At 41.9% G+C, this 14,004-nt stretch overlaps 1 protein-coding gene across 1 annotated transcript in view; it reads right to left on the reverse strand.

Annotated features, from left to right (window-relative positions):
- Window positions 1-11,065: 11,065 nt before the first annotated feature.
- Window positions 11,066-14,004, reverse strand: part of CFL2 (cofilin 2) — a 70,979-nt gene continuing 68,040 nt past the window's right edge. Inside the window, exon 4 of the mRNA XM_069732111.1 lies at window positions 11,066-11,445. Within this exon, the coding sequence (XP_069588212.1) occupies window positions 11,330-11,445 (116 nt within the window). The 3' untranslated portion in view covers window positions 11,066-11,329. The remainder of the gene's footprint in view (window positions 11,446-14,004) is intronic.

Below are 14,004 nucleotides of genomic sequence, written 5' to 3' on the forward strand. Positions count from 1 at the left end.
ACGTTGGGTCTCTGTCTGTTTATATTTCTGTCTACAAAAATCTGTGGCAACTTTGAATTTCTTTGTTTAAATAAACCTGGCATATACCTTTTTACGCATCATACCAGTATTGTGTGCGGTAATTTTTCTCTATTTGGATTGACTGGACCACACGGTCTGTTTTACCAGCACCTGCTTGTCCCTGACCTGAGTGCACACCATTATCCCTATATATGCACACAGACACATGCACAGTCATGCTCAATACGCAACCAGAGCCCTGCTACATGTGTGCACACAGACACATGCATAGTCCTGCTCGATGCACTCCCAGGGCCCTGCTATATATGCACTCAGAGCCCTGCTACATGCGTGCACACAGACACATGCACAGTCCTGCTCAATACGGACCAGAGCCCTGCTACATGTGTGCACACAGACACATGCATAGTCCTGCTCGATGCACTCCCAGGGCCCTGCTACATATGCACTCAGAGCCCTGCTACATGCGTGCACACAGACACATGCACAGTCCTGCTCGATGCACTCCCAGGGCCCTGCTATATATGCACTCAGAGCCCTGCTACATGCGTGCACACAGACACATGCACAGTCCTGCTCGATGCACTCCCAGGGCCCTGCTATAAATGCACTCAGAGCCCTGCTACATGCGTGCACACAGACACATGCACAGTCCTGCTCGATGCACTCCCAGGGCCCTGCTACATATGCACTCAGAGCCCTGCTACATGCGTGCACACAGACACATGCACAGTCCTGCTCGATGCACTCCCAGGGCCCTGCTACATATGCACTCAGAGCCCTGCTACATGCGTGCACACAGACACATGCACAGTCCTGCTCGATGCACTCCCAGGGCCCTGCTATATATGCACTTAGAGCCCTGCTACATGCGTGCACACAGACACATGCACAGTCCTGCTCGATGCACTCCCAGGGCCCTGCTATATATGCACTCAGAGCCCTGCTACATGCGTGCACACAGACACATGCACAGTCCTGCTCGATGCACTCCCAGGGCCCTGCTATATATGCACTCAGAGCCCTGATACATGCGTGCACACAGACACATGCACAGTCCTGCTCGATGCACTCCCAGGGCCCTGCTACATATGCACTCAGAGCCCTGCTACATGCGTGCACACAGACACATGCACAGTCCTGCTCGATGCACTCCCAGGGCCCTGCTATATATGCACTCAGAGCCCTGCTACATGCGTGCACACAGACACATGCACAGTCCTGCTCGATGCAAATCTAGAGCCCTGCTATATGTGCACACACACAGTCCTTCTCCATACACACCCTCAGCACTTCTACATGAAGACACACAGCTATAGCTATAGATGAAATTTCAGAGATTAAAATGACACCCCTGATAAAGAAGCAAAACGCACGTCCGATCTATAGGCACTAGTATTATGTATGGATAATGTTTACAACTCTTTACTGGTATATTTAACTTTATATATATTGGTTAGCACTAGTGATGAGCGAATATACTCGTTACTTGAGATTTCTCGAGCACGCTCGGGGGTCCTCCGAGTATTTTTTAGTGCTTCGAGTTTTCATTTTTTCTTGCCGCAGTTGAATGAGTTAGATCTGTTAGCCAGCATAAGTACATGTGGGGATTCCCTGGCAACCAAGCAACCCCCACATGTACTTATGCTGGCTAACAGATGTAAATCATTCAGCTGCAGCAAGAAAAACTAAATCTCCGAGCACTAAAAAATACTCTGAGGACTACCGAGCGTGCTCGAGAAATCTCGAGTAACGAGTATATTCACTCATCACTAGTTAGCACACTTGTTATGATCTTTTCCTACATTTTCTGTATCCTGCAGTTCCCACTGTTGGATGATGTGTAGATATTAACTGGGTTTTTGGGGAGGTCTTGATTGTTTTTCTGAGTTCATCTTCGTATTGTCTCGAATGGGGTCACTTTTCATCAGTATGTTATTATGTAGATATTTTTTTATATTTTTCAATCTCAAAAAATTACATTTGTCAATACTGTTTTTTTGTGGATTGTAGGTAATATATAATCTCTAAAATGACAGCGAGTCATTTCTGCTAATAGACAATAGAGGGCACTGTGAGCCCACAGGTTTTTTTTTTACATCATTCTCTGAAGAGCAACTTAAAGGAGTCTTTCTGGATGTGATATTGAGTTCCTATGCTTAATATAACTACCGTATATACTCGAGTATAAGCCGAGACCACTAATTTTGCCACAAAAAACTGGGAAAACTTAATGACTCGAGTATAAGCCTAGGGTGGGAAATGCAGCAGCTACTGGTAAATTTCAAAAATAAAAATAGATACCAATAAAAGTAAAATTAATTGAGATATCAGTAGTTTAAGTGATTTTGAATATCCATATTGAATCAGGAGCCCCATATAATGCTCCATAAAGTTCATGATGGGCCCCATAAGATGCTCCATATTAAAATATGCCCCATATAATGCTCCATAAAGTTCATGATGGGCCCCATAAGATGCTCCATATTAAAATATGCCCCATATAATGCGCCATAAAGTTCATGATGGGCCCCATAAGATGCTTCATACAAAAATATGCCCCATATAATGCTGCACAAAGGTTGATTATGGCCCCATAAGATGCTCCATAGAAACATTTGCCCCATACAATCCTGCATAAAGGTTGATTATGGCCCCATAAAATGCACTGTAAAATCATTTGCCCCATATGCTGCTGCGATTAAAAAAAAAAAAAAATGACATACTCACCTCTCGTCGCTCAGGAAAGCATCAATTGCGATATTCACATGTCCCCTTTCCACCGCTGCGCACACACTAAACACTTCATCATGCCCTCTGACCTGAACGTCACAGCCAGAGGACGTGGAAGACACAGCGGCGCGCAGCAGTGGAACAGGGACAGGTGAATATCGCAATGCTCACCCTCCCCCGTTATACTCACCCTCCCGGCACGGTCCCTGGCAGCTTCTCCAATGCGATGGTCTCTGACGCCGGCAGCTTGTTCCTGTGTTCAGCGGTCACTGGTACCGCTCAATAAAGTAATGAATATGCACTCCACCCCTATGGGAGTGGAGTGGCGTCCATATTCATTACTTTAATGAGCGGTACCACGTGACCGCTGAACACAGGAAGAGCTGCAGGCGCTGGAGAAGCAGGGACATACAGAGACGGGCTGGGAGCTGGTGAGTATGATTTGATAGCTGCCTCTCCCCCTCCCCCACCGACCCCCTGGGACAATGACTCAAGTATAAGCCGAGAGGGGCACTTTCGCCTAAAAAATGGGCTGAAAATCTCGGCTTATACTCAAGTATATACGGTAATCATTGTGTGATTGATGTGATGGCTATCAATGTCGTACCCAAAACAGTGCCACTGTCATTCATGTGGCTAAAACTGCAGCTTGGCTGATCCACTAAAGGGAAACTGGTATGTCCAAAAAAACATTATATACCTGCAGATATAGGATTAATCTGCAGGCAAATTGTATTAAACTTTGCGATATATTGTTGTTACATGCAGTACACAACCAGTAATTCCCATAAATCCTGCAGCTCCTTTAATGTTGCTGTAGTCCATTTGGCAGCTCCTGTTTGAGGGACGTCCAGTGCTAGGTAATATGAAAATAGCCTCTTAAAGGTACCGTCACACATAACGATATTGTTAACGATATCGTTGCTTTTTGTGACGTAGCAACGATATTGTTAAGGAAATCGTTATGTGTGACAGCGACCAACGATCAGGCCCCTGCTGGGAGATCGTTGGTCGCTGAGGAAAGTCCAGAACTTTATTTCGTCGCTGGACTCCCGCTGACATCGTTGGATCGGCGTGTGTGACGCCGATCCAGCGATGTCTTCACTGGTAACCAGGGTAAACATCGGGTTACTAAGTGCAGGGCCGCGCTTAGTAACCCGATGTTTACCCTGGTTACCAGCGTAAACGTTAAAAAAACAAACACTACATACTTCAGCTGTCTGTCCCCGGCGCTCTGCTTCTCTGCACTCCTCCTGCATCCTGTGTCAGCGCCGGCCAGCCGCAAAGCACAGCGGTGACGTCACCGCTCTGCTTTCCGGCTGACCGGCGCTGACAGTGCAGAGGAAAGCAGAGCGCCGGAGGACAGACAGCTGAAGTAAGTATGTAGTGTTTGTTTTTTTAACGTTTACGCTGGTAACCAGGGTAAACATCGGGTTACTAAGCGCGGCCCTGCGCTTAGTAACCTGATGTTTACCCTGGTTACCGGGGACCTCGGGATCGTTGGTCGCTGGAGAGCTGTCTGTGTGACAGCTCTCCAGCGACCAAACAGCGACGCTGCAGCGATCGACATCGTTGTCGGTATCGCTGCAGCGTCGCTTAGTGTGACGGTACCCTTAGAGGCACCTCCTGTCAGGGGCCTCTCAAATGGTCATATGAGCTCTCCTTCTTTGCACTGAGGAGAGGCAAACACCTTGGAAGGCAAATAGAGTTTCAGGTTTGACTTCTTATTCTAAGTCATGTGGCAAGCCTCGTTAAAGGGTCCATATTGTACTGTATTTTTGATGATTAATATTATTTTGAACAACTACCATGCTGTCGGACAATCCGAAAACCTGACTATTTCAGAATGAAGAAATGAGGTTTTGTCTTTCTTAGTAGAATATTTATGTGTGCAAAATTATTGGACGACTATTATAACTTCCTAACAAAAAAAAAAAAAGATTATGTTGTAAAAATTGTGCTGATGTAAAGTAGACTTGTGGGAAATGTTATTTATTATGGTAACTGCTTTTGTGTAACATAATTCTTTGATTTAAGGGCATAAGAATTAAAAGTTGGAATATTGCAAAATGTTCTAAATGTTGGCCAAATTTCCGATATTTTCTCAAATGTAAATCATATAGAAGAAATTTTACCATTATCATGGAATACAATATGTCACAAGAAAACTTTGAAGTTTTCCAGAGTTATTACCATACAGTGTCACTGGTCAGAATTGGAAGGTGAAAACAGGGTGAAGGGGTTAAGGGGAAACGCGTAAATGTTTTAGAGTGGCCTAGTCAAAGCTCAGACCTTAAAGGGAACCTGTCACCCCCAAAATCGAAGATGAGCTAAGCCCATCGGCATCAGGGGCTTATCTACAGCATTCTGAGAAAGATGACAAAAAGAGGTTAGATTATACTCACCCAGGGGCAGTCCCGCTGCGGTCCGGTCCGATGGGCATCACGGTCCGGGGCCTCCCATCTTCTTACGATGACGTCCTCTTCTTGTCTTCATGCTGCAGCGCAGACGCAGGTGTACTTTGTCTGTCCTGTTGAGGGCAGAGCAAAGTACTGCAGTGTGCAGGTGGCGGGAAAGGTCAGAGGCCCAGCGCCTGCGCACTGCAGTACTTTGCTTTGCCCTCAACAGGGCAGACAAAGTACGCCTGCGCCGGAGCCAAAACGTGAAGTCAAGAAGAGGACGTCATCGTAAGAAGATGGGAGTCTCTGGACCGTGACGCCCATCAGATCGGACCGGACCGCCCCTGGGTGAGTACAATCTAACCTCTTTTTCTCATCTTTCAGGTTACATTGGGGGCTTATCTACAGCATTACAGAATGCTGTAGATAAGCCCCTGATGCCGGTGGGCTTAGCTCATCTTCGATTTTGGGGGTGACAGGTTCCCTTTAATCCATATGAGAATCTGTCGTCAGACTTGAAGATTGCTGTTTACCAGAGGAAACCATCTAAGGCTACTTTCACACTAGCGTCGGATTCGGCCTGTCGCAATGCGTCAGGCCGAGATTCCGACGCTAGCGTTTGATGCGCTGCACAACGGAGGCAGTGGATGCATTTCTCCGGTGTATCTGCTGCCCCATTGTGAGGTGCGGGGAGGTAACATAGTAACATAGTAACATAGTAACATAGTTAGTAAGGCCGAAAAAAGACATTTGTCCATCCAGTTCAGCCTATATTCCATCATAATAAATACCCAGATCTACGTCCTTCTACAGAACCTAATAATTGTATGATACAATATTGTTCTGCTCCAGGAAGACATCCAGGCCTCTCTTGAACCCCTCGACTGAGTTCGCCATCACCACCTCCTCAGGCAAGCAATTCCAGATTCTCACTGCCCTAACAGTAAAGAATCCTCTTCTATGTTGGTGGAAAAACCTTCTCTCCTCCAGACGCAAAGAATGCCCCCTTGTGCCCGTCACCTTCCTTGGTATAAACAGATCCTCAGCGAGATATTTGTATTGTCCCCTTATATACTTATACATGGTTATTAGATCGCCCCTCAGTCGTCTTTTTTCTAGACTAAATAATCCTAATTTCGCTAATCTATCTGGGTATTGTAGTTCTCCCATCCCCTTTATTAATTTTGTTGCCCTCCTTTGTACTCTCTCTAGTTCCATTATATCCTTCCTGAGCACCGGTGCCCAAAACTGGACACAGTACTCCATGTGCGGTCTAACTAGGGATTTGTACAGAGGCAGTATAATGCTCTCATCATGTGTATCCAGACCTCTTTTAATGCACCCCATGATCCTGTTTGCCTTGGCAGCTGCTGCCTGGCACTGGCTGCTCCAGGTAAGTTTATCATTAACTAGGATCCCCAAGTCCTTCTCCCTGTCAGATTTACCCAGTGGTTTCCCGTTCAGTGTGTAATGGTGATATTGATTCCCTCTTCCCATGTGTATAACCTTACATTTATCATTGTTAAACCTCATCTGCCACCTTTCAGCCCAAGTTTCCAACTTATCCAGATCCATCTGTAGCAGAATACTATCTTCTCTTGTATTAACTGCTTTACATAGTTTTGTATCATCTGCAAATATCGATATTTTACTGTGTAAACCTTTTACCAGATCATTAATGAATATGTTGAAGAGAACAGGTCCCAATACCGACCCCTGCGGTACCCCACTGGTCACAGCGACCCAGTTAGAGACTATACCATTTATAACCACCCTCTGCTTTCTATCACTAAGCCAGTTACTAACCCATTTACACACATGTTCCCCCAGACCAAGCATTCTCATTTTGTGTACCAAAATGGTGGGGGCGGAGTTCTGCCCGTGCATGCGCGGTCAGAAAAAGCAGTCCGTCGGGAGCAAAAAACGTTACATTTAAGGTTTTTTGTTCCCGGCGGTCCGCCAAAACACGGCACAACCGTCGCACGACGGTTGCGACGTGTGTCAATACGTCGCAATGCGTCGGTAATGTTACTCTATGGGGCAAAATTTATTTTTTGCTTAAAAAAAAAGTAAGAAAACTAAATGTTCACAGTTGTAGGCACGTTCTCTACATGAACTGATGCAAATCATCAAAAACAAAGAAAAATGAAAATCCAGGTTGTGAGGTAGCAAAACATGAAAAATGTAAAAGGGGTGAATACTTTTTGCAAGCCACTGTGCATTTCAATGAGATACTTAATGCAGAAGATCCTGGAGCCATGTAGTAGTGCACAGTACATTATGCTTGGTCACACAGCTAAGGGTCATAGCTGCTGATCCTGACTTGAGGTTCCAAATTAATTAAAAAATTTCAAGTTTGAAACAATTCTAACCACACAGGGCACAGTAAGTGTGGAGCTCTTCCTTTTCTGTCCAGTGATGACAAGATTAGGAATGTATCTGCTAAAAATAGAAGTGTTGTATGAGGGCTTGCAAGCCGGATCATATTGCAAGCTAATGTTCCAACAGATTTCTGGTCCTGTATCCTCAATGACATGTCACAGAAAATACATTAGGAAGTCATATTGTGGTCTCTTTTCAATGTACCATGCAGTTAATTATATAGCTCTCTAATAAGTTTAGGGCTCTGTTCACATCAATAGGTTTTAACTCTTTTGTTCTGCGCTATAATAGCACCAGAACAAATAAACTAGTGGCAGCAACAGAGTCCAACAGAACCCATGTATTTTATAGGCGCCATTGGATCTCTGACTTGGCACCCAGCATTTTGTTGGACAAAACAATGCTGAATGCATATTTTTGTCTGGAATTGAGATGGCCATAGTCAAAATATTTGTATCAGTTTAGGTAAAAAAAAAGTCTACATTACATGTATAATATATATATATATATATGCATATATATATATATATATATATATATATATATAAATATATACAAATATATATGTATATATGTAATATACAGTGCCTTGAAAAAGTTCTTACCCTGTGAACGTTTCCACATTTTTTTCACATTATTCACATTTTTTTCACGTTACGCCCACAAACTTAAATGTACTTTACACACAGTAGCAAGTATTGTGAAGTATAAAGTAAATGATTCATGATTTTCAAAATATTTTAGAAAAAAAATCAGGAAATTGTGATGTGTATTTGAATCCATTCTCCTTGTGTCAATTGGGATTTTGGTCTGGACTGTAACGGGGCAATTCACACACATGAATATGCTTTGATCTAAACCATCACTTGTATCTCTGGCAGTATGTTTAGGGTCTTTATTCCTCTGGAAGGTGAACCTACGCCCCAATCTTGAGTCTTTTGTGGCCTCTTAATAGGTTTTCCTCCAGGATTGCATTGTATTTGGCTCCAACCATCTTCCTATCAATTCTGTCCAACTTCTCTGTCCTTGCTGAAGAAAAGCATCCCCACAGCATGATGCTGCCACCACCATGTTTAATGGTGTTTTCAGGATGATGTGCAGTGTTAGTTTTACGCCACACATAGCATTTTGTGTTTAACCCAAAAAGTTCTACTTTGATCTCATTTGACCTTCTTCCAGTTGCAAGCTGTGTCCCCTACGTGGCTTTTGCAATCTGCAAACAGATTGCTTCCCAATCTTCCATTAAAAGAAAGATTTGTATATGACTAATAGTTGTCCTGTGGACAGATTATCCCACCTGAGCTGTAGATCTCTACAGCTCCTCCTGGGTGACCATGAGTCTCTTGGCTGTTTCTCTAATTCTAGCTTTCCTTGCTTGGGATGTCATGTTAGGTGGACAGCCATGTCTTGGTAGGTCTGAATTTGTGCCATACTCCTTCCATATTTGGATGATGGATTGAACAGTGCTCTGTGATATTTTCTGAACTGGGGCTATTTTTTTTTTATAACCTAACCCCACTTTACTTTTCTCCACAACTTTATCCCTGACCTGTCTGGTGTGATCCATGCTTTTCGTTATGCGGTTTCATCTCTAATATTCTCAAACCAACCTCTGAGGCCTTCACAGAACAGCAGTAGTTAAACGGAGAATAAATTGCACACATGTGGGCTCAATTTACTAATTGTGTGACTTCTGGAGGAAATTAATCTCTCAGGATTTTATTTAGGAGTATCAGACCACAGGGAGCAGACTACAAATGCACGTCACAATTTTCAGATTTATATGTTTAAAATAATTAGAAAACCATGTATTATTTCTGTTACACTTCACAATACTTGTTACTTTACGTTCATATATGCGTAAAATACATTTACGTTTGTGGGTGTACCTTGGAAAAAATGTGTGTATATATATATATATATATACACACATATTGCCTCGTGAATTCTATATACCTTTATGAAAATGGCAAAAAAACTACCAAAACTGTTTGATATTCCATCTGCTAATAGATTTTTGTAGCTGCTTGACCCAAGAACCAAATGTCTGGTATATTATTATTATTATTATTATTATTATTTATTGTTATAGCGCATGATGCATGGTTATCGGTTGTTTTGCATCTCTTCCAGTAAAAAACTGATCTTTTGGGCGAGAGTTACTGTCAGTGGCCATCTATTTATCCATATCCATAGCGCGCACAACAAGACTGCTAAAACTGCTGCCACCCCTGATATGTCACTAGTACCTATAGGTATTAATGTATAAACCTGTAACAAGGCTTCTGTGTAATATTCAAACATTTTTTTATTGTTCTTTGGCACAGTATTCCATAAAACATTGCTTTGGTTTAATGACTAATGTCTGCAATTGAAACTTTTATAAACCATTTTTGGCATTGCACCTAATAACACTGAATCCTAGAGGAAAATCCATGTTGTACAGAAGTATAAAGGCACACGTTTGGTCTAATACAGATACCAATAATACACTGTGTGGAAACCATATTTGGGAGTATTCATTGTGAAATCCATCATGTTACCACTGTGCATTGTTTTTACACGTGATACATTTATAGATCTATTGTGGCATTTTCTATTGTTCGTGAACTACTGACTTGTTGCCCTGGAACAGTATTAATACAAAAAGTCAGTTATTTAACTGTTTTTATGGGGGGAGGGGGTTTATCCCAGAAGTGCATTTGATAAATTCTTAAAGCAAAATAATTAAAATGTACTGTATATTAATGTTCAGTGTCAAACTAGTGAATGTCCCACCATTTTAGGTCCAATGTATTTTGCTATATGCTATTCGTATCTTTGAGATCCATTTTTGTGATTGAGTGCTCTAAACTAGGTAACTGATTTGACTTTAAAGAGTTATTCTCAACTTAAATTGGTAAATTTGCAAAATGCTTGTAAAAACAAACAACTTTGCAATTTATTTCTTATTAAAAATTCTCTCCGTTCTCAAAAATGGAGTTTTTAGTTCTATAGCTTACTACTCTCTTCCTATGTTACCTTCCACCTCTGCAGTCTCCATTGCAAAGAGTGCAGAGCTTGCAATTGCGGCTTTGAAATTGTATAATTACTTGGAGTCTGGCCAGGAGAACCTTCACTCATTACGACAATGGGGGTCCCAAAGTCACATGTGTGAATGCAGCATTAGTGAGCATGTCCAACCATTGCTCTGTATACCTATGTATATGAGTAGTGGTCCCACATGCTCGCTACTGCTACATTTACACTGGGTATTTTGGGCCCTCTGTTCTCAAAATTAATGGGGGGTGCCAACAGCCACACTTTAGCAATCATCCATATTAGGGCTCATTCAGACATCTGCGCAAATTCATCCGAGATCGGACCGCAATTCACGGAGTACCCGCGGTCGGAAAAGGAGAGCCACGGCCAGTCTGCGCATCAGCGGTTTATGTTAGGACAGATTAGAATGGACGTCTGAATGAGCCCTTAGGTTTACTTTACACTTGCATCTTACAGCTCACTTTAGGAAATAAAAAACAGAAGCCAAATTAATGTATAGTATTATCCTTTACCAGGATCAATTCTTAGATGTGTGATCAAAGCTTAGTTTGGCTTTTGTAATGTAACCTTTTGTACTTTTGTTAGTTCTTCGCTTCATTTCTCAAGCACCAAAACGGTTTATTCAGTTCATAGAGGTAAAAGGAAATGGAAAAAAAAAATCAATAAATTAAAAATAAAAATAAAAACTTCCTATGGTCATAACAGAAATTGCTACTTAAATACTGTAAGCTTCCAAAATACAGGAGTTGCTTTCATTTTAATGGAACACCTTCCAATGAAGTAACCACATTTCCTCCTAGTTTATCTGCCAGGGTAGATCGGTCTTTAATGTCATCCATGCCATTCACTTGCCATTCATGCTTGATACCTAAAATAGAAAACACATAGGAGATAAAAATCTGCACACTACAAAAAAATGTAGAGAACTTTTAACTTTTTCTAGCGAACACTGTGTTTAAAGGGTCTCTGTCACCTGAAGTGCATGCGCGAGGCAAGATTGCATTGCACATGTGTGAACTACGGAGGAAACCTGCTCAAATTCAATAAAAATATTGCGGACAGCGGGAAAGGAAGGGGTGAATGAAAGAAGAGGAAACACCACCCATCGCACCAGACACAGGGCATTTCCATAGCCCACCAAATTCAGGTGACAGAGTCCCTTTAACCCATTATCTACAATTTACTTTTTTTGGGATGCCTAATCTTTTGCTTCTAGCAACTAAGATTTTATAATTTTTATAATTAGGTCCAATTTTTTGTGTTGTGTTTGTAAAATGAATATTGTCAAAATAGGAAATCATGTCATTGTCATTTTTAATTGAATATTGGGACACCCTTTTCTGAAAAATCCGTAAAATGATAATTTATAATTTGGCAAGTAATGGGTTAAAGAGGATATGATACATCTCCTGATGTACCTTTTAGAAAATAATTTTACTTATAATGATAAAAATATAGAGCATTGTCCCTGCATTGTGCTGTCCTATGTTATTTCAAAATTGTATCAATAAATTGACCAATATGTGTTACTGGTTGGGGATGTGGTATCCATGATGGCTCAATGTGTGCTGACTGAGCCTGACTGTGTGGGGACACCACTTTCCAAGCAAGCGCTCCTTGCCTAAGTAATCGGACAGACACCTCTAATAAATTTGCACGATGGTCAGTAACCCTGGCAATGAGCAGTAAACTATGGGCTTAAAAATCCCTCCACTCTTGAGACTGGACAGGATTTTTAACAAACGGTTAACTGAAATGTTGCTTGTTCTTACAAACACTTTGCAATTTACCAAGATGAGACAACCTCTCAAAAGGGAATCTGTCAGCAGATTTTTTCTATTTAATGTGAGAGCAGCACAATATAGGGGCAGAGATTCTGATTCCAGGAGATGTGTCACTTGCTTTCAATACAATCAGTGTATTATCAGCAGTAGATTATCACTGCAGGACTAGGTTTTGTGTGCCAGGCAGTCCAGACAATCTTTGTAACCCTACCCCACTACTGATTGGCAACTTCCTGTGTACAATGTCAGTGAGTAGCCAATCAGTGGTGTGGGTGGGTTTACACACTGCTCAGCATTCTGAGCACTGTTACATTTACAGCAAAAAAATAGGGATTGCATCAAAACTGCACCAAGCAGTCCAGCAAGCGATACATCGCTGGAATCGGGCTCTCTGCTCCTACATCATGCTACTCTTAAATTCCAAAGCAAAAACCTGGCGACAATTTCCCTTTAAGTATAAGAAAATAAAGCAACACTTATTATAAAATTAGGCTAGAATGTAAAGTTTGTCACCAAGAATGTTTCACATAGAGAAACTGTAACAAAAACAAGAGTCAGACCCTTTTTGCAATTTTTTACTTTAAGAAAGTGAAGGAGTTTTATTTTTAAAAAGTCGGCTGTTAGGCTATGTGCACACGGATCTTTTTGGTGCGTTTTTGCGTTGTTTTTCCATGCGGAAATGGGCCAAAAATGTTATGGAATCCTTATGCAAGCTAATATAATGTGAATCCTGAAGTGCTGTGCACATGATCAGTAGTTTTCCTAGAGTATTTGCAGTGCGTTTGTTTCTGCAGCTTGTCAATTATTTGTGTGGATTGTTAGCGTTTTTACCCATTGATTTCAGTTGAGTGAGTCAAATCCGCATAAAAAATGCAGGTATAAATATGTTTGTGGATTTGGTGAGTTCTTGTTTGCGTTTTTATAGGCTTCCTATGGTGTTTCCCACGCTGTCATCTATGCGGTGCTACTGATCGGCGGTAACGTTACCGCTGGTAAGACCATCAGTCAGAGCGCTGCAGGGTCACGTTGTCAGATGTCAGCGTGACCCTGCAGAGATATTGTGATCCATGGTAAAAAGCTTACCGCAAGTCAGCAGGCGTGGGCTGATGAGAGACTACTGCTCCTATCAGGCTACTTCTGCTGTCACTGATAACAGTGATAGCAGGAGCCGCTGATGGGAGAAGTAGTCTCTCGGCAGCTGGCAGCTATGCTCAAAATTTAAAAAATAAAAAAAAGTAAAATAAATATATGTTCTAATAAAAATAAGAAACATGTTATACTCGCCTAATGCCAAATCCCCGATGCCCTTGTCTCCTATAAAAAACAAAATTAATAACCACCATTTACTATCCTGCTGCCTTAGTCCACGTAATCCAGAGTGTCCCACTGCTATCTCATGTGTAGAACAGTCACATCAGTAGTGGTTCCTTAAGTGAGATCACCGAAGTTGGTGAACTCTATCGCTGCAGCTCAGTGTTATACACTGCAGGAGCAATTACCGCCTGTGTCAGTGTGTAGCCGGCTGTTCTTGGATCAAGAACAACAGAATCATTGTGTGACTTTATGGATTATCTTCTCTGCAGACAGGTGAGGAATATTGTGGTTTATTATTTTATTTTTGTTACAGGAGACGTTGGCTTCAG

The sequence above is a fragment of the Ranitomeya imitator genome, chromosome 1 (genome assembly GCF_032444005.1).
Source record: "Ranitomeya imitator isolate aRanImi1 chromosome 1, aRanImi1.pri, whole genome shotgun sequence".
Lineage (NCBI taxonomy): Eukaryota > Metazoa > Chordata > Amphibia > Anura > Dendrobatidae > Ranitomeya > Ranitomeya imitator.